Genomic DNA, 18658 nt, shown 5'->3' on the forward strand with positions numbered 1-18658 from the left:
CAGGAGCCGGTTGATTTGTAGGGCCCGGAGCCCGTTGATTTGTAGGACCGGGAGCCTGTGGATTTGTAGGACCAGGAGCCAGTTGGTTTGTAGGGCCCGGAACCGGTTGCTTTGCTCCCACTGCCACGGGGGAGCCTTCACCTCGCAGCCCCCATTCAGCCCACGCACCTTGGCCCCTGCCCGCAGCCGCCCCCCAGCCCCGCATCCCGGGGATCTCCCGGGGCAGACGCCTCATCCCCTTGGGGCAGCAGGGCAGGACCCCCCCATGGGGCTGGGGGCACCGGACAAGAAGAGGGGAAACGATGCGGAGAGGAAAAGCAAGTTTATCTATTTAGTGGGGCCAGCGGCAGCCGTCCCCGCTGCACGGGGAGGGGGGGAGCGGGCCGGGAAGGAAGGTGCTGAGCTTGGGGTGCTGAGCACAGCCCCGCGCATCCCTCCCCTGCCTGCCGGGAGCAGCCCCGGTGTGTCCGCAGCTCCCCGGGGGCGAGCGGCCTCCTGCCCTCCCCGTGGCTCCTGCGGGGCCGGGGCGATGCCGCGGTGCTGGCTGCGTGCGTGAGAGCCAGAGCGTGGCAGCCCCGGGGGAACCGGGGCCGTGCCGTGCCCGCGAGCTGCGGGGTGCGATGCGAGCGCTGCCGTGCTGCGGGGGACGGAGCGAAGCCGGCGGTGGGGAAGCAGGAAACGGGGAGGGAATGAGCCTGAGCCCTGCCGGGACCCCTCTGGAGGAAGCAGGGGCTGAGAAATCCTCGAGGTGTCGGGGCTGCTCCCTGATGGTCGAGGCACCGGCACACCCCAAATGGCTTCTGGCAACAAATTGCAGCCGCTGCTGGGTTCTCCAGCACCGCCGCCTGCCTTCGCCCTCTCCCCAGCCAGCCAGCAGGCACCTCGCTGCCCAAAAAAAGGGGGGTGCAGCACCCCAGCAATGCGTGCTCCCTGCCCCGGGGAGGGTTTTGGCAGGCAGCCCCATTACCCCAAGCACGGGAGCGTGCGCCCACCCTGCCCCTGCAAGGGCAGCGCTGCAGGGAGCAGCGGCACGAGGGGTCTGGGGGATGTGGTGGCTTCGTGGTGAGCCTGTCCCGGCACCACCACGGGAGGGGAGAGCAGAGCAGACCCGCCTGCGTGCCACGGGGGCTTCGCCCTCGTTCTGCAAACCCCCAGGATTTGCTCGGGTCTCCCCCCAGAGGTGGCCGCTCAGCCTGGTGCGGGGAGCTGGGGTGCGGTGGGCTGGGCAGGGGGCTTGGCACGAAGCTTTCTTGACACCAGGGCTTTGCTCTCAGAGGCACTTGGGTTTTTCCAGGTGTACAGCCGGTATTATCTTGGTTTTAGCACTCTCTCCAGCTGGGTCCCCGTCGCTCAGGGCTCGTCTTCAGGGCCGGTGGCTGGAAGGCTCTCACGCAGCCTGTGGCAGGAATGGTCTCCGAGGGTGATTTGACGTGTGTAAGAAAAAAAAAACAAAAAAAACAAAAAACAGTCCCATGTTCCTAGTGTTCCTGTGTGCTAAAACTAAAATATAAAATACACCTCGTCCTAGCAGGCAGGGGATTGGCGTCGGCTCTGCGGGGTAGTAAAGAGGCATGGTGTACACTTTCCCCCGGGGCACCGGGGCGTGGAGAGATCTCAGCAGGTGACTGGTTCCGTGGTCAGCCGTCCGTCCGCAACCCTTCCGCGCTGCCGCGGGTGCTACTCACTGTCACTCTTGTCCACCAGTACCGCGTCGGATTCCTCCGTGATCTCCAGCAGCGTGTGCATCTCGGGGCTCTCCCCACGCATCAGATCCGAGTTTTCTCCCTCCTCTCCGCCGACCTCCACCAGCTCCGTGGCTTTGACTTCCACCTCGCCCTCCCGAATCTTCTTGACGCGGAAGGTGAAGGGCGGCACTTTGTAGACGGCCGTCTTGGACCTGGCATAGATGGTGTGGTCGGGGGTGAAGGACTTGCGCAGCTTGTCCCGAGAGGTCTTCATCTTCTCTCTCCTCTCGTTAGTCACGATCTTGGTGCCCAGTTTGTTCATCCGCTTCTCCAGGTTGTGGCGGGTCTTCTCCAAGTTGTGGCGGGTCTTCTCCAGGTTTTCCTTGGTCTTTAGCTTAGTCTTCTCCATCTTCTCCTTTGAGAAGGCCTTCTTGAAGTCATCCACTCTCTTCATGCCGCTCCTTTTGATGCGCTCTGCCCTCGACTCTTCGATAATCTCCTCGATCTCCACCTCCTCATCCGAGGAGAGCTGGATGTGATCCTCCTCCGCGTGGTCCTCGCCAGCCGGCACCTCCTCACCCTCGCCTTCCTTCTCTTGCTTCTCACCCTCCTTCAGGGACTTGCTGATGCTCAGCTTCGATGGGAGCTTCACTTCATCCTGCAAGACACAGAGCGGAGCCAGTGAGACACGCACCCAGCCTCGCCAGCCCCCGCCGTGCTCCGTGGTGCTGCCGAGCACAGCGACAACTCACGGCCGAACAAACCCAGGCAGCCTCCGACCCGGGCTCATCCTCTCCATCACCTGCTAAATGACTCCAAAGAGGATCAGCTCTGTCCCACTGCATCTTATGGCTCTGCTGTATTCCAGCTCCCATGCACCGTTCTGCACACACTGGGCTGGTTCCAAACCCATCACTCACCCTGGCTGGGCGAGAGGAGGCAGGCGAGCAGCGGGACTGGAGACTTTTCCCTTCCTCATCTGCCCCTGCCACAGCCCCATCCCTGCAGCTTCATTCTCATCCCAGAGCCCCTGAATCCGACAGGCTCCGGCTGCTGCTCGGATCCCCACACGCAGAGGCTGCTCTGCCCACGGCCCACGCCGCAGGACAGGGGCATGGGGAGGACGAGGCAGCAGGACAAGCCACGGAGAATCCCTAACCCTGCAAACAGCAGGGCAAAGCCAGAGCCTCCCAGTTGCTTCCCACTGCACGCCATCCCTCTCCCTCACAAGAAGCAAATGGGACAGCCCAAGAATCCTGGCTGCTCGCCCCGAAAGCTGCACAAACCTGCAGGCAGGGCAGGGCAGAGCTGCCCTGCAAGGCACACGCTGCTGCTGCTGCTGCAGCTCTGGGGCTGCATCTTCCCTACCGCCCCAGGGCTCCTGCAGCAAAAGAGGGATGGAGACAGGCAGCAGGAGCCTGGGAGGAATTGCCAGGCATTATTTCTAGCCCTGCAGCTCACAGCTCAGCGTGCCGGAGCACAGCACACCTCTGCTGCGCACCTAAGAAGCTCCCAGCAATGACACTCATGTGTGGGAGCAGAGACTGGGAGCTGGAGCCATCGAAGCACTGGGAAGCTGTCACGGAAAGCTCCCAAACCCAGGGCTTCTGCCTCATTCCTGTGTTTCCAGCCCTGATCTCTTGGCTGGGACCCCTCCAGGGTGAAGGACGTGAGCTGTGTCTGCCCGGTGGGCATACAGGCTGAAGCCACAGCTCTTACACAAGCTGATGAAGCATCCTCAGCCCCTCTGCCACGTTGTGCTCCCCTGCGCCTTCCCCTCCCCATCAGCCCAAATCCTTCCCGCAGCTCATCTTCTCCTCCCAGTTCTCCCAGTGCCCACCCCAGTGCAGTGCTGGGCTGCAGGTGGCAGCACAATCCAGCCCCGGGCACCCGGGCACGTCGCCCAGCCTGGCCTCGACCCCTGTGTCTGCACTCAGCTTTTCCCAAGACCTACAGGGATCCAGATGTGGGGCTGGGCCATCCCCTGGGACGGAGCCTGCAGCCCTGTTTTTCCCATTTCAGCACTGGGGAGGTCGGTCGGGGCTCTGTCTGAGCCTGCATCCAACGGAGGCAGAGGCAACGGGTCCTGCGGCACAGCGGGGTTACGTGGTCTCTGCTGGGGCCAGGAGGCAAATTCATTCAGCTTCTCCGCTCCCCTGGGTCAGCCAAGTCCGTGATCCCCGTGGCAGAGGACAAGCGTGTGCCCAGGAGAGGCACTCGGGCCAGGAGAGGGGCACAGGTCTGGGGCGGGATTGGTTTTCATCCGAGCAGCACATAGCGTGCGGCCCTGCCGCAATGAATCACCTCGGTGTTCCCAGCGCAGGCTGGAAATAGCCCCTCACTGTACAAAGCCTCGCAGCTGTGGGGCTGCAGCCCGCGGCCCAGAAATTTATTGCCCGGGTTTGTTTTAACCTACGGGGCTGGGAGGGCCAGGCGGGGAGCAGCGAGCCGAGCGCTGCCAGAAAGCCAGCAGCAAGGAGGCACGGCTTGTCCTCACCCCCAGCGTGCACGGAGAGGAGTCTGCGGGGTTGAGATCGGGAGAAAAATTCAGCAGGGCTGAGATCTGGAGAGGACTCTGATGGATTGAGAGCTGGAGAAGATGACGGGAAAGGAGGATACCCGGGTGCCACTCAGCTCTGGAGGGGACAGGGGGCCCAGCACAACACCGGTTGTGGCCACTGCACCGCAAGCCAATGAGCCACGCAGATGTCAAGGGCCAGGACATCAAAACAGCCCCTGGGGACAGGTCCCAGACCTGTTTCTGTGCAGGTTTCTTCAGTGCTGTCTCTGCGCCAGCCCGGCAGGCTCACGGTGGCTGGGGACGTTGCGACCCCTCGTGCGGTGCCAAAAGGGACAGCGTGTTCGCACGCCACGCCGATGGAATGCGAACGTCGGATGTTTTCGGTTGTTTTCTCATTCTTCCCCCAAGAACAGCGCTGCTCCTTGGGCAAGCAGGTCTAGAAATGAGAGGGGACCTGAGGACAAGGGTGTGAACGGTGACAAGTCAGTGCCACGGAGCAGCTGGCTCAGCGAAGGCGAGCGGGGTCGCAGTGTCAGTGGTCAGAGTGCGATGCCTGGGGTCCCGTTCCTGGATTTTATTTGAACAGAAAGCTGCAGTGGACAAGGCTCTTCACCCCCCGAAACCTCGGCTCAGGTCTCAGCTGCTTTCTGGAGGTGAAGGTGACGCAGCCAACATGTGTTTTCTCCATTTGGTTTGCTGCTCCAGGAGAAAACAATGCCCGTGCTCTCCAGAGAGCCGGGTCAGGCCGGAGTGAATTCCCACCGCTAGGAAGCAGGGACCACGTCCTCCACAACAACACCTGCTGGAGCAATCCCCGAGACTCGCGCAGCCCCTGGCCCCACGGAGCCAAGAACATCAGGAACTCCAGCACTTCCTTCCCTCCGTGTCAACACAATGAGCCAGAACAAAGGCATCCCCTGCTCCCCCTGGCACGACTGTCACTGGAAATGGGCCACATCCTGCGCGCTGCGATGCCTATCGGCCCCTTGTTAACTCCAGAGCATGTGCGTCCAAAAAGGAACACCAGCACAAAGCCCCCACGCCTGCCACGTCAGATAACTGCCTTCCTTGGTGTTGGGACCATCCAATTTTGTCTTCTCACTGAATTTTTCCGATGAACGGGTTGCAGAGGCAGCTGTGATGTCCCTCCCGACACCCACCTCAAGTTGCTCCCCTCGCAGCCTTGGCGGTTCCCCCTGGGCAGTCTTGCTCTGGAGCTGGGGTGAAGGTGCCGCTCTCGGCAGCCCATCCCATTGCACTCTGAGAAGAGCAGCTGCCTAATTCCCAAATTTGACCCTAATTCCCCCAGACCGTACCCATTTACAGCCCAGAGGCGCTGCGGACTCGGCCTCGGCACCTCTCTCAGGGCACCCTCCTGCTCAGTCTCCGCAGAGCTCTCTCCATAAGGAGGATCCCACACCCCAACCCCAACCCCGGGCCGTTTCCTAGAGCTCACCTCCAGCTGTGTTTGGGGAACCCTTTGCAATTCTCCCCCGTTCCCTTTCCAGCAGGGCCTGAAAATGAAGCCAGGGTGGCCAGGGGGCACCGTGCCCACTGCAGGGCCTTCAGGCCAACTTGAGGGCTCAGGACATCTTTTTTATGATTTCTGGTACAATTCCTACATTTCTTCCCCTTTCTCTTCTTCAGCCTGACCGGGTAGATAGCCAGCTGGAGGGCAGCTGCTGGATTCTCAGCAGCGTTTCATTTGGGTCGCTTTCCCGACTTGTCATCCCCCTGCTCCACGCCGTGACAGCAGCGAGGGACAACGGGGATCTGCAGGAACAATCAGGAACCATCCCGGGTCCATGGGTGGCTGCCGCACAAATCCCTGCTCAGGGCAAGGCTCTGTGCTGCGTGCGCTTTGCTGCGCTCATGACCCATCCAGACGAGCCACATTTTTACCAGCAGGCATTCCAACCGCTCTATTTTTACTGGGAAAACGCTGACCCTTGAAGTGGGCGAGCCCAAAGCCCTGGCTCTTGGCATCCCTGTGCGTGGTGGGGTGTTCAAACGCCCCCTCCCCATCGCCAGATGCAAACCAACCCTGGTCTCTGAGGCAGCCTGAGGCCAGCTGGCACAAAGACAGCGGGTAAACAAGATTTCGCAGCAGATTTTTCTCCCGAGACAACAGAAATCCTCCCGCTCTGTGCACGCAGCATGGGTACGCCCAGCACCGTGCGCCTGTGCGTGTGCTGAACCGAGCACCGAGCTCCTTCCAACCCGATGTACTCCACGGAAAGGTTCAGCTCCGGCTCCGATTTGCCCGTTCCACTTTACTTGTCCCCATTTACAGCCTGCCACCCCAAATCTGACACGTGTGGCCACACTGTCCCTTCGGCACAGAGAATCAGCCCGTGGGACCGGCAGCCTGCCCGCCTGGAGACCCGGGGGCACCCAGGAGGGGCTCATGCACCGTCCCCAGCTGGCTGCCAGCTGGCAGGGGGCTGAAGCGCTCCGTGTTGGTTCTGCTTCAAGCAGTTCCAAGCTGCTCGATCTCCGCTCTAAGTGGGCTTTTTTATCTGCCTCGGTTTTGGAGCCCGAGTTCCCTCGCAGTGAGTCAGCCGCCGGCCCGTTCGGGCCCTGCACATTCCTCCTGGTTGCCACAACACAAGTAAACACTGTCCTTGTCACCCGCGGGGCAACGAGACACAAAGCTGAGCCGCGTTCCCAGCCCCGCCGAGCTCCTGGAGGGCTGCGGAATCGCCAACAGACCTGGGGAACGCTCCCGAAGCTCTTGAAGGGGCCCTGGATTGCTGTTGGATAGAGGCTCGTTTTATCAGCATGTAAAAAAAATTAAAAATAAAAAAAAAAAAAGAGCCCCAGCACTCCCAGCCGGTCCGATCTCCAGTTCGGAGGTTTAATGGAAGGACTGAGGCATTTTTCACACGCGCATGCTAATCACATCTGCAACTCATTTCGTTCAGCTATTTTTACACAACTGCAAGAGCACACGGGGTTGGGTTTGGTCGACATGCAGCTGGAACATGCAGAACACGACCCGCTCGCATCCCCTCCCCATCCTCCTGTGACCAAAAGGAGCCGATCCTGGCTGGCGGTGGCTGAGCCTGGGCTTCCTGCACCCTCTGTGCCCTTCCCCTGCCCACCCAGGGCAGGGCAGACAAGCTGTGGCCCGGGGGAGGCTGTGGGAGGAATTAGAAGCATCTGGGCAGAAGGCAGCCTTCCAGGTCAGGCTGAGCCCTGCCAGAGAAGTAAAAGTTGTGCATTCCCACAGCGGCACGACCTGCTCCCTCTGAGGATGCTCTGCTGGGCTGACCTGCCACCAGCATCCAGGGAAGGGGGATTCGGGTATTGCTGCGTAACAGCAATGCCTGATGGCCACCTAGGAGAGCTCGGGGACCTAAAGATGCCCTGCATGGAAGAGAGGAAGGCTGCGCTTTCTTCTTTCGGCACCTTGCTGGCAAAGGCTTTTACGTGGGAGACAATTGCGTTCAGACTCCTGTTGTATCACTAACGATAACTGCGGGGTTTTGTTTGCTTCTCAGTTTAGATATCTTGTCTTGAAAAGGAAACGTTTTCACTGGCAGCTTCTGCCAGATCCCCAGATTGCTGCGCTGAGTTCACCTTTGCCTGGCTCCCTTTCTGGTCCTTTCCCCCAGAACGCAGTGGCCGTACAACACAGCCCTCCGACAGGACGGCGTGTCACACAGCAGTGAGAAACACAAAATTTCACCCCCAGTGCAGGCAGCTGGACATTGAGATGTTCTCTCCAGCAGCCACACAACAAAAAGAAGCACAGCAGGGCACTGCACCACCACCAGCCGACTCCAAACCATTTCACAAACACCTATAAAAAAACCTTACGGCGAGTCTGAGGAGGTCGGTATGATCAGGTCTGGATTTCAGAGGGAGAAACCAAGGCTCAGAAAATGGAAAGGATTTGCCCAGCCCCAGCACAATGAACAGGGCCAACAGCACCTGGCTGCCAGCCCTCTGTGCAAGCCCTCCGGCAGTGCCTCCCTCCCTGACGGCAGAGGTAGCATGAGAGAAGTCCTGTAATGCCTGGGAGAAAACGACAGCTCCTCAGCTCCCGTCCTAACACTGGCAGCAGCATGCAGTGAACAGCGAGCGGATTAGTCGACAAGCAGAGGCACTTCTGGCAGCTGCAAGGATCAGCCTTGCGGGTCTGCAGGCTTGCAGCAGCCTCAGCTAGGCGGGGAAGGCGAAAGCGCTGGAATTAGCAGCTTGCAGAGGTTCAGAAGAGGCTCAAAACAATCTTCAGGGGTTCTCCTCCGAGGCCCTAAGACTGCTGCCTCCTCCCTTGTCTTCTGCTGGGTTGGGCCACGGCACTTTGGGCAGCGCGGGCGGAGGGAAGCGTTCCTGGAGAGGGCTCAGAGGGCAGTCCCTGGCGCAGGCTCCCAGGGCACGCTCTGCATCTTCGCGGGCTGAGGTGAGGAAAACGGCATTTCAATGGCCGGTGGAAAGGAACCACAGTGGAAAAACTTACTGTCTCCCCGCTGGCCGATCTGGTTAGGAATATTGCCAACAAACATAACCCCGTTAGTGTAAGCGCAGGCAGAAAGGAAAGACACGGCGGGATTTAGCCAAGGGAGAAGGCAGGCAGCAAAATGTGACAGAAAAGACATCAGCAAAGATTTATGAGAAGAGTATCTTCCTCTACCTCACAACAAGCCCTAGGAAATACAGAATCCCTGCTGTGATTTCGCACGAATTGTGTGATTAAATGCTGCTTTCGGGTCAGATTCTGGTCTTTTTTCACACTGCTGTTCAGAGTGGTTTGAGGTAAGTTATGCTGGAGACATCCCCACTTCGTCGGGGTGTAGCCAAAAGCAGAGTTTGTTTCGGTGTGTGAGATTCTGAAAAGACAGAGGCTGTAAAAGCCTGTAGTTGTTAACTCAAACACACGGGCTGGGGAGATGGAAAAAGCCGTGTGCGCTTCCAGAATCATCCACCCGGCTTTGTCAGAGCACTGACAATGCCCTGAACCAACTGGACAATGCCCAGCAGCTCAGCCAGCTCCGCTCAGCAACCCAGCAAACGCGCTCCCCGCAACATCGGGACCTCTCTCGTTTGCTAAACACATCCTGGGGACAGCGGGTGGCCACTCAGCAGCCCTGGGAGCAGCTGGCATGTGAAATAAACCCCTCCAAATGCAACGAGCTTGGCTTTGACTCTTACTTTCCAAAAGTCGGATGGATTTTATCTCCAATAGTGTCACAAGAGGTCCAGAAAAATAGAAGCTTTGAATCCTTTGCAAGAAGACAACTGAGCGCTGCAGCGAGACGTTACCAGAACGATGCTGCTGAGACATAGGAAAAGCTCTAACATATGAGGGGAAAAAGCAAAATAGGTTGAGATTAGATAAGTGTTCAAGGGATAAACTAGTTCCTTCTCAAGCAGCATCCCCCTGACTGGCAGAAGCCGTTCTACCCTCTGTAATTCTGGGCATTGTGCAATCTTTCTGGCACGGTTTTCGAGCGAGCATCTCTAGTTACTCTGTGTCCTAGAAGTTATCTCTTAAAAGGCCGTATCTTCTTCATTAGCTGGTGAGAGTGAGCAGCTTGGTGCAGGCGCTGGAGCAAGTTCAAACTTGATGGTGAAGAGCCAGGGAGGAACGGTGCAGGGAGTCCTCGCTGCGAAGGAGGCTGTGTTTGGAAAAAATGCTTTTGCCTAACAGTGAGTCAGAAGAAAGGCAGGTCTGTAGGAAACAGCCAAATAAATAGACTGCGGAGAGAAAAGTTTTTTTTTTTTTCCTCCCTGTCAGAAGAAAAACGTTTTGATTCTATTATCAGGCTGTTTGCACAACTGGCTCCTCCCGGATAAACCTGTCCCAGCTGATTAATAACTCCAGACCTATTTCTGAACAGCAAACCAATAAAGATGGGGCTTGCCTTGCAGATGATAGGCAGATGGATCGGTGCTGATACTGACATTTGCATCCTCACGTGCCAGGTACAGACTAAACATCCTGAGACTTTTTGTTCCAAATATCTGATTTTCCCTAACTGACACGGAGCATCTTTGTCTCTGGTCTTTGTCTTATCTCGCAGCTGGACAGCGCTGGGCAGGATTCCTCAGATACTTCATAACTTGCAGAAAATCTTCCAGAACTAAGAGGACAACGTTATCCTAAACAGGAAAAAGAAGGCTGAGCGTGTTGCCTCAAAGCCTAGGAGGCAGTACCATGCTTTATACCGGTCACAGATGCATCAGAGTGGAAACTGCATCCATCTCTACTCACTGCTTGGTTACAAACAGTGTTTTACGCTTCTGGCCAGTGCAGCAGAGCAAGAAGCAGCTTCCACGAAGACGCAGGAAAAAAAAACCAATGAGTTTTTTGGAAAAATGGCTCTGTTGGAGGTTAGCCTCTCGCTCCTCGCACCCGCAGAGCCCTGCAGAAAGGAGCGTGCCCTGCCTGGAGCTGGGTTGGAGCAAGCACACTCTGACTCAGCCGCGAGCAGCTCAGAGCCTGTCTGTGAGTAATGCTGGAGGACGCAGGGGAAGCCTGCCAACTAGCACGTCGTGCTTACTCCAAAGCATGAGAGCAACTAAAATGGGAGAAAGGGAGATAATATGCAGGAACACCGCTTCGTGTACGATGCTCGCATCCCTTCCAGTGTCCTGCAGGGCCCGTTACACCAAGCAGCCTCCACCAGCTGGTCAGACTCCCTTCCAGGGAGGGGGCGCAAGCTGAGCACAGACCAGCTTCTTGAACCCTTTTGACTTCTAATCCCAGACCTGCAAACTGGGTTAAACGTGGCCTCGATGGGTTGATTTGTGTCTGCTAAGCACTCTCATCTAGCTTACGACTGGGAAAATGAACCACGATCTCACTGGAAACGAGCACACCAGCCACCTTGCCCAGTGAGCACGGCGGGCAAATTCTGCTCTGGGTTATTCTGTTGAGTGCAGCGGCCCTGGTGGCATCACAAACAAGGTGACAAATGCTCAGATCCACTGCTGGAAGGCACAAGAGACACCTGCGAGAGGAATATGTGATTAGAAGGAATATTACCTTTGGTTTTATTTTTATGAGCCACTAAAAATTGAATCTATCCCTATCTCAACTGGCTGAGAAACCTCTGGTCCTTTGCTCTGAGATGATTTATTGCTGCACAGCTCAGTGTGTGACTGTAGTGCTGAAAGGGTTTCAGCAAAACAAACAGCCCTGGCACTAGCTGCTTATAAATAATACCTGAGTGATGAAATATTAATGAGGTTGATTCCGAGCTGCAACAGAGGAACCCGTGATCCAGAGCTGTCTTTTGGTAGAAAGAATGACAATTTGCACTGAGGAGAACCCTGGAAATGAGAGCCATTGACATCCCGAAATCCTTCAGAGGCACAGTCTCCTCTGAACTATTATCTTGGGACTCTTATAATTCTTATAAAACACGCAGAGAATACGCAGGGATCGTTGCCCATCAGGATGCCAACACGGTGCCCTTACCATGGAGAGAGAACAGAGCTGAATTCGGGGCTGCAGCCCGAAGGGAACGACTGGAACAATATTTCCCCCCTTCCCCTTGGCTGGCATTTTTTCACCTCTCATTTTGCTGCTTCTGTGGCCAAAAGCAGAATGAAAGGGAAGACACAACAGCTTTCTGGGCTGATATTCGCACAGCAAAGATGCCGGTAGTTGGGCAAACTGCACTGAATCCAAGCTCTGTAAGGCACCAAACCCCAAGCCCCACGCTCTGCTTTGGGGATCGCAGCCCCCCAAAAGCTCAGATCTGGCTTCCGAATCCTCCACAGCAAGGCGTGGGTTTGAAATTCATCCCTCCTCCCTGGGATCCTACTGCTGCCGTCCGTATAAGGCCCACAGGAGGCACAAAAAGCCAAGCTGTGCTATTTATACCTCCCCTTGCAGCCCTACCTACCCCGCTCATTGTGCCACCGGTGGTCACTTTTGGCCCTGCTGCAGCAACCACCCGGCCCTTCCCCGGGAAACTCTGCTCCTTGCGGGGCTCCAAGGAGCTGCTGGGTTCAAACAATGAGCAGAGAAGTCCTGCAGGAGCTTCCGACCCTGTGAAACCATCAGGAATTGCTATTTCATAGAAACGAAGCTGTACATCGGGAGCCAGACTCTCCCTAGAGCTCAGCTCCCACATAAGCCTCAAAATAAAGGCCCGGCACATTTTAGAAACTCAACACCTAATGCGTGTGCCGAGGGCTGCGAGCAGTCAGACGTCTGGCTGTAAGAAAAGCAGGCCCTTGACATTTACAGGAATAGGTTTAATTGTCAAAAAAAAACATTTGGAGGAAAAAATCCCGTGCTTACATAACTGCTGACACGTGCTGCTCGTCAGATGAATGAGGCACAGCCTGGTCTGAGCGCACGGCTTTGTGCCTTAGGCTCCCATTATTTCACTGTGAACTGCAGTAACCAGCCCAGTTTCTTCTGTCTAAACCCAGGATATTTGGGATGAAGTCACTCCATTTTGTTTTCATTAGCAGCCACTCTAACCGGATTTGATACTTTGGTGTCCCAATTTCTCTGCAAGGCAGGAGCCTGGGACAGGAGGCACAAAAGGAGTCCTGAGGAGCTCTGTGTGTGCTGCTAACAAACACACGCAGTCATCCGACAGCAAACGTTTTAGCAAGGAAAGTCCTGATTCTGATAAGAATGCTGAACTTCTGTTCACGTGAGTGTTGTCACCTTTTTTCAGTAGCCTCATTTTCAGAACCAGAAGATGTGGCAACTTGGAGGAGTTTTGTTTTTTTCTAATTTCATTCTCAAGGATCTAATTGCCCAAGCTAAGTCCGTAGGAAAAGTCTTACCTCGGCAGAGATCAGAGCAGCCCCTGACAAAACCAGGCCAGAGTGTATTTCAGAAAACGGGCAAAGGCGAGTGTGCCTCCATCTGTCGCTGCAGGCGATGTCTGTAACCGTTTTGTTTAATGCCTTGCATTAAACATTCTGTTTAAGGCCTTAGCAGGCCCCCGCAGACGGGATTTTCAGTACTGTACTTTTTGCCCCAAAGTCTGAAACGAACGCAGACACGCTTTAGGCTCATCTCCACAGGTCAAGCCAAACACAATTTGATTTTCACTTCTTCCTAAGCTAACAGCTAGCAAAATCTAGCACCTGCATACAGTTTGACCTCTTCTCTCAAGGTGCCAAAAGGTCTTATTTGCACTCCTGAAATAGTCCCTTCCAGAGCTGCTGGAGACTCAGCATTCATTGCTGAGAGAAGAACCAAAAATCTATAACCTGGACAGAGCTGATTTGTTTGTAACACCTTTTCTTCAGACCTTAGAATCGTGCAATATTAAATCTGTTTAGAGCATGACGACTGCTCTGTTCAGCTACCTTGCTTGAAAATAGCCGTCGCTGGTTTTATGTAATATCTGGTGTCTCGAGTTTGTCTCGTTGTCCAAAAGAGAAGACTAATAAATCTTTGCATTTTTATCCGCAGCAACTGACAATGCAATTACACATGGAAGTTAATCACAGCTTTCCAAAGACAGCTTTTTCTGAGTTAGAAAGTAGCAATAACGTTGTTCCCCATGACAGAACTAATTAAATTACCAGGAGACTACATAACTTAAACTTTGAAAGGTGGTTGGATCTTCAGAAGCGAAACGCTGAATTAGACAAAAGTTATTTTGTACTTTGGCAGTCTCTTTGTTTTTATGATAGACATGGTTGAGAAAAAAATGCAATTTCCACATTTAAAACCCCAGGGTGGAGCCCACTGCAAAGCGTTGGTTTTATAATACTGTTAATACACTGCAAATGTTTCATTGTTAAGACTGAAACACAGGGAGATATTAGTAAATGGGTAATCTGGGGAGAATCAGTAAGGCTTCTTGCAACAAACAGCATCATCTGATATCAGTAAAGCAGCACAATGTCATCCTTGGTTTGATAAATGCCTCTACGATGTACACACAAAAACTACCACGTCTATCCTTGTCGAGTTTTGCTATTTAAATGCACTAGAATAATCTGTTCTGCATAATTCCAGACAAAGTACCACTCTTGTCATTGATATGCCTAGAACTACTGGCAGTAATAAAATGTACAGATGAATAAATCAATACACAAAATTGTAACCTGTTGTTTTGGCAAATCCCTGCAATTCCCAGTCAGCCTGTGTTAGAAATTTCTGAAGATTGGCATCTCCATAACCACAGTTAAGATGCAAACTCTACAAGCACTGTTGTCCCAGGAAAAAACAAGGTAGGATAAATCTCCCCAAAGCCTAAAACAAAACTTCCCAAATCCCCCCAAATGTTTAACTTCCATAGAATAGAAGGTTTCCACCAGGAAGAGAGACTCTTACATCCGACAGATGATTTTGCCTTACACTGAGCCACACCGTCTGGGTTTCCGTACAATGACAATCTCGTAGTGACCTTTTTATGGAGTTCAATCTACAGATTAATGCAGCTATGAAAAATAAATCAGTTTTCTATACGAGAAATAATCATCGTAGCTCTGAGACAGGCTGTAGACTGATGTAGTTCAGGAATATTTTCCTAAATTCTGTGTTTCTGTTGTATGCAGAGAGCAGTGGTTACACTGCAGAGGACTGCAAGAACACATCACAATCGCTGAGGGGATTCCCTGTGGTCCTAATCCTGCAGTCAAAATACTCGGTGCATGGGTCTGCCTTTGTCACAGCAACACAGCATGAGAGTACTCTAGATAACAGCATTTGTTACTCAGTCACATTAATCTTCTAGTATTCACACATCAAAAACCCATCGTGGATTTTATTATAAAATCCTTGCTGCAGTTCCCCCTCGACTGATTCCCTCAGAAGTTGTTCTGGCCTCATTGCATCAGTGTCAGTTTTGCCCCTGGTTTCCTTTAGAAGCTGTTTTTTGTTGTTGTTGTTGTTGTTGTTGTTTTAAATTCGAAGACAAATTTTACTCTACATTGATGAGCAACTCCAAACCAAAATGAACAGCTCACAAAATGACGATCTGCCAATATTTATGATGCTTCCAAAGGACCCAGGGGCTTGCCAACTTCCTACCTATTTCCATAACCACAAGGAATGTTTTGTTTAAACAATTCCCTTCACTCTTCTCATTTTGTAACGTTTGTGGCTTCTGCAGGACATATAGAGTTCTATCGTATTTTTCCACGGTTAGGTCCGTCTTCCCAAAAAAGCCTTTAAAGAGCTTGCAATAAATGCAGCTATAAAGCTGGTTCGGTTGCCCGCAGGATCTGAATATGCTCGCGTGTTTCAGCCTTTCAGGCACGATAAAACTACAAATGCTTAAGCTCTGATTCAGCGAGTTACACAGGCCCCACACTTGTTAGATTCCTGAGCCTATTATGATCAGCTCTCCCTTCAAACACTGTAGTGAGAAATGTTTTCCATTTTTTTTTTCTGGTTTTCTTCTCTCTCTTCCCGGGATCAGCACCAGACACTTCTCTATTTGTCCCTGTCGCTGTCTAGTACTAACCCCGAGGCTTCTAGCTGAACCATTAACTATTTCACTCACTTTTCTTTCATGGCCAATATGAGAATTTGCTCTGACAAGGACGACTGACTTCAAACAGGAAAGGAGAGAAACATATTCCTCCTTCTCCTCTTGTTTAATATGAAAGGAAAAATCCAACCCTTAACACGGGGGATGAACATGAAGCAAATTAAAGCTGTTACAGTAATTAGACAATAAGGGGACTCCAGACGTGCAGGTTACAGTAACGAGAACATGGAAATCGTTCAAACACAATGGCAAAGGCAGACCCAAGAACTAATGAGCTCATGCAATTGTTCTGTATTTTCTCTAATGGCTCTGTCCTAGCCAGCGAGATTAACCCCGATGCCGGGGTTACTCTGTCTTGTTGTTATGAAATGCATGTCCCAAATCTGAAATATTACCGCTCTCCACGTAGCACTACACATGTTGCCCCTCAGTAGAAAAGACGTTAGTGGACAGATTTACCAAAGACCCCCCCGAACCCAGTGCATTCTTGCTTTTTTTTGTTTGTTTGTGTTTTTTCAGTTAAGCAGCAAATCGGGTTATTTTGATACTCCTAGTCCCTTGCAAGAAGTGCTTAGGGCCGTTCTCACTGCTTTCATTAAAATTCCTGTTAAACGCAGCAACTCTGTCTTAGGACACACAGACGGCACTGAAACATGAATGGGAGCTATTTCAGACCCACCTCCCTTTGGAACAGCAGCCAGTCAGGGGAACTGGGGCGAGTAGTGGACCGTGCCGTGTGTCAGAGCCATCGGGAATGAAAACACCCACTGCCAGAACATAAAGAAGTCGCGGAATAGCTCCTTACCTGGTAGATCATGACTTTGAAATTCCTGCGTTTCAAGAGCTCCGCTTCGTTGGCCTCCAGCTTCTTTATCTGCCCAGCTTGCTTCTCCAGGTTCTGCCGAACCGTCTTCACGTTGACGCTCACCTTGCGCACTTTTTCCAGCATCTTGTTCACGGTGTTACTGGTGGTGGTGTGCGCCTTGGTCAGCTTGGTTAGCTCTCCTTGGATGCTGGTCACTGCGCTATCCATCTCTTGCTGTCTCTCCTCCAACTGGGTTTGGGTCAGCTGGATCTGATCCACTGCCCCGATGATCTTGTCCAGAAGGGTCAGCACCATCACGCCGTTGATCTGGTCTGATTTGATGGGTTCTTCGGGCGTTTGCTCCTCCGAGGCCTCGGAAGCGGTTGGTGGTTCGATGATCTGCAAAGTAGTATCCTCCATGATCGCTTGGCTAGCACAGCCCCGGGGACGCTGTCACTGCAGGGAGAGAGAGGAGGGAAAACTAAACCCGAGCCTCAGCTAAACTCTGTGCTGGGAGACACGCCAGAAATGGAGAGCACAGTGTGCGGAGGTCTGTGCTGAAATTCAAATGGCACAGCTCTGCAAAGCTGTCCAGTGAAACTGCCCTGCAAAATTTTCCAGGCTTGCAGGTCATTGGCTGACTCCACCTCGGCTATATAAAAGGAGCCCGCTGCCAAATGCCTGATGACCCACCCTTTCTGAAATGATTAAAATAGTTGGAGGGGAGGCGATGGCTTTGCATGCAAACACAGGCACGGCTCAGCAAGGAATGCAAAGCTCTGGAACTCAAAAACCTCTTCTTTACCCGAAGTCTAGAGACATGATAAGCAATGGGAGGAAAAAACAAAAAGCTTAAGCAAACGGCTCGGGAAGCTGCTGAAAAGAAAGAAACACCACAGCTGTATATGTTAAAGGAAGGCTGGGTTAAACAACTGCACGCGTTCAAGTTCAGCTGGAGAATTCAGATCTTTTGCCAACAGTTAGCATTTTTTCCAGGATTTTGAGAGCCTGATTTTCAACACTCTGTAAAAAAGCCGTAATTTGGATTGAGTAGTTACGGCACATAACTCCTGGGTCATAAAAACGCACGCTCCAGTGTGTGTGAATGTAACAGCAGGAGTGCCCCCAGTGCAGGCAGAGTGCACCGCAACTCCGAGCAGATTTAACGCAACAGGAGTAAGAATAATTCACTCCTGAAGTGAAGCAGCTGGCCGCTCCTGCCTCAGAGCTGCGATCTCAGCTCTGCCACCCTCAGATATCGACAAATCTAGTCACTAGCCATAAATTCAGGGCACGTTTCAGCGTATGCCATACAAAAATTTACCTGTAAGTGCTCAACTACATCGTGCTACACAGGGCTTTATTGGTTGAACAAACAAACCAACAAAAACAAAACAAAACAAAACAAAACAATCTATTTATTTCATAAATTAATAGAGCACGGAACGCTTTGGAAAACAAAGGGAAGGAATAACCCTTATTTTACTGACTTTTAACCTCGGGGCTGGCACAAGGTATGTTCTAGACTCTGACACGGCAGAAGTTTACAGCTGGTGGGGCCAGCATTGCCTGGGGACAACAGGGCAAGGAGACGCTCGGGAGGAGCTCCTGGTGTCCACAACCCACTGAGACCAAGCACGGGATCACGAAGAAGGAAACCTCATGTCTCGGGAGCGACCCGGGGTTGGATCACATCGCTGCTCCCAAGGCAGCAGAAACCCTCCCAGGCTCCAAGGGATCTCAGAAGGGCTGCGGGCACACTGGCAAGGCTGCAGTTTCCCCCCTGCCTTGGGTTGGGGTCCAGCCCGCCCTTGCCTTTTGCCCCAGGCTGGCAAATAAAACAAATGCCCGACAATTTTTGTCCTTTCCAGACTCACAGCCTCCCTCGACCAGCGCTGGAAGGAGTCCTCAATTCCTGGCATACAAGCTGGGGAACCCACTACGCACAACCAGATGTATAGGGACATTGTTTCGTGAGGAATGCTCGCTGCACTCAGCACTTTCCGTGCCCCTGTGCTCTCTGTCGTGTGACAGCTTGCTTTTTAAGGCCGTTGTACCCACACTGTGCCGTTGATCTAGGCTGGGTTTTAGTAAGCTGTACTGTGCTGCCTCCACTATGGAATTATGTCACGCATTAAAAATAGCTTGCTTGTCTACACCCTGTTTTTTCCTGGAGGGACCTTTTTTTCCTGAGTGTTTATTTCCAGTGTTTGGTGCT

The 18658-nt window shown here is 53.1% G+C and overlaps 1 protein-coding gene across 1 annotated transcript; it reads right to left on the reverse strand.

Moving 5' to 3' along the window:
- Positions 1–307: 307 nt before the first annotated feature.
- Positions 308–17064, reverse strand: CAVIN1 (caveolae associated protein 1). Its single transcript, XM_068660584.1, has 2 exons — positions 16441–17064; positions 308–2343 (listed from the first exon to the last, which is right to left on the reverse strand). Exons 1-2 carry the CDS (start codon positions 16858–16860, stop codon positions 1678–1680), a joined length of 1086 nt encoding a protein of 361 aa, XP_068516685.1. The 5' UTR covers positions 16861–17064; the 3' UTR covers positions 308–1677.
- Positions 17065–18658: the final 1594 nt, after the last annotated feature.

Source organism: Anas acuta, chromosome 25 (genome assembly GCF_963932015.1).
Source record: "Anas acuta chromosome 25, bAnaAcu1.1, whole genome shotgun sequence".
Taxonomy (NCBI): domain Eukaryota; kingdom Metazoa; phylum Chordata; class Aves; order Anseriformes; family Anatidae; genus Anas; species Anas acuta.

Coding starts and splice junctions, on each gene's coding strand:
- CAVIN1 (XM_068660584.1), bottom strand. CDS start 16,860: ATGGAGGATACTACTTTGCAGATCATCGAACCACCAACCGCTTCCGAG. Junction 2,344..16,440: donor TCAAAGTCATGATCTACCAG/GTAAGGAGCTAT, acceptor TGTGTCTTGCAG/GATGAAGTGAAGCTCCCATC.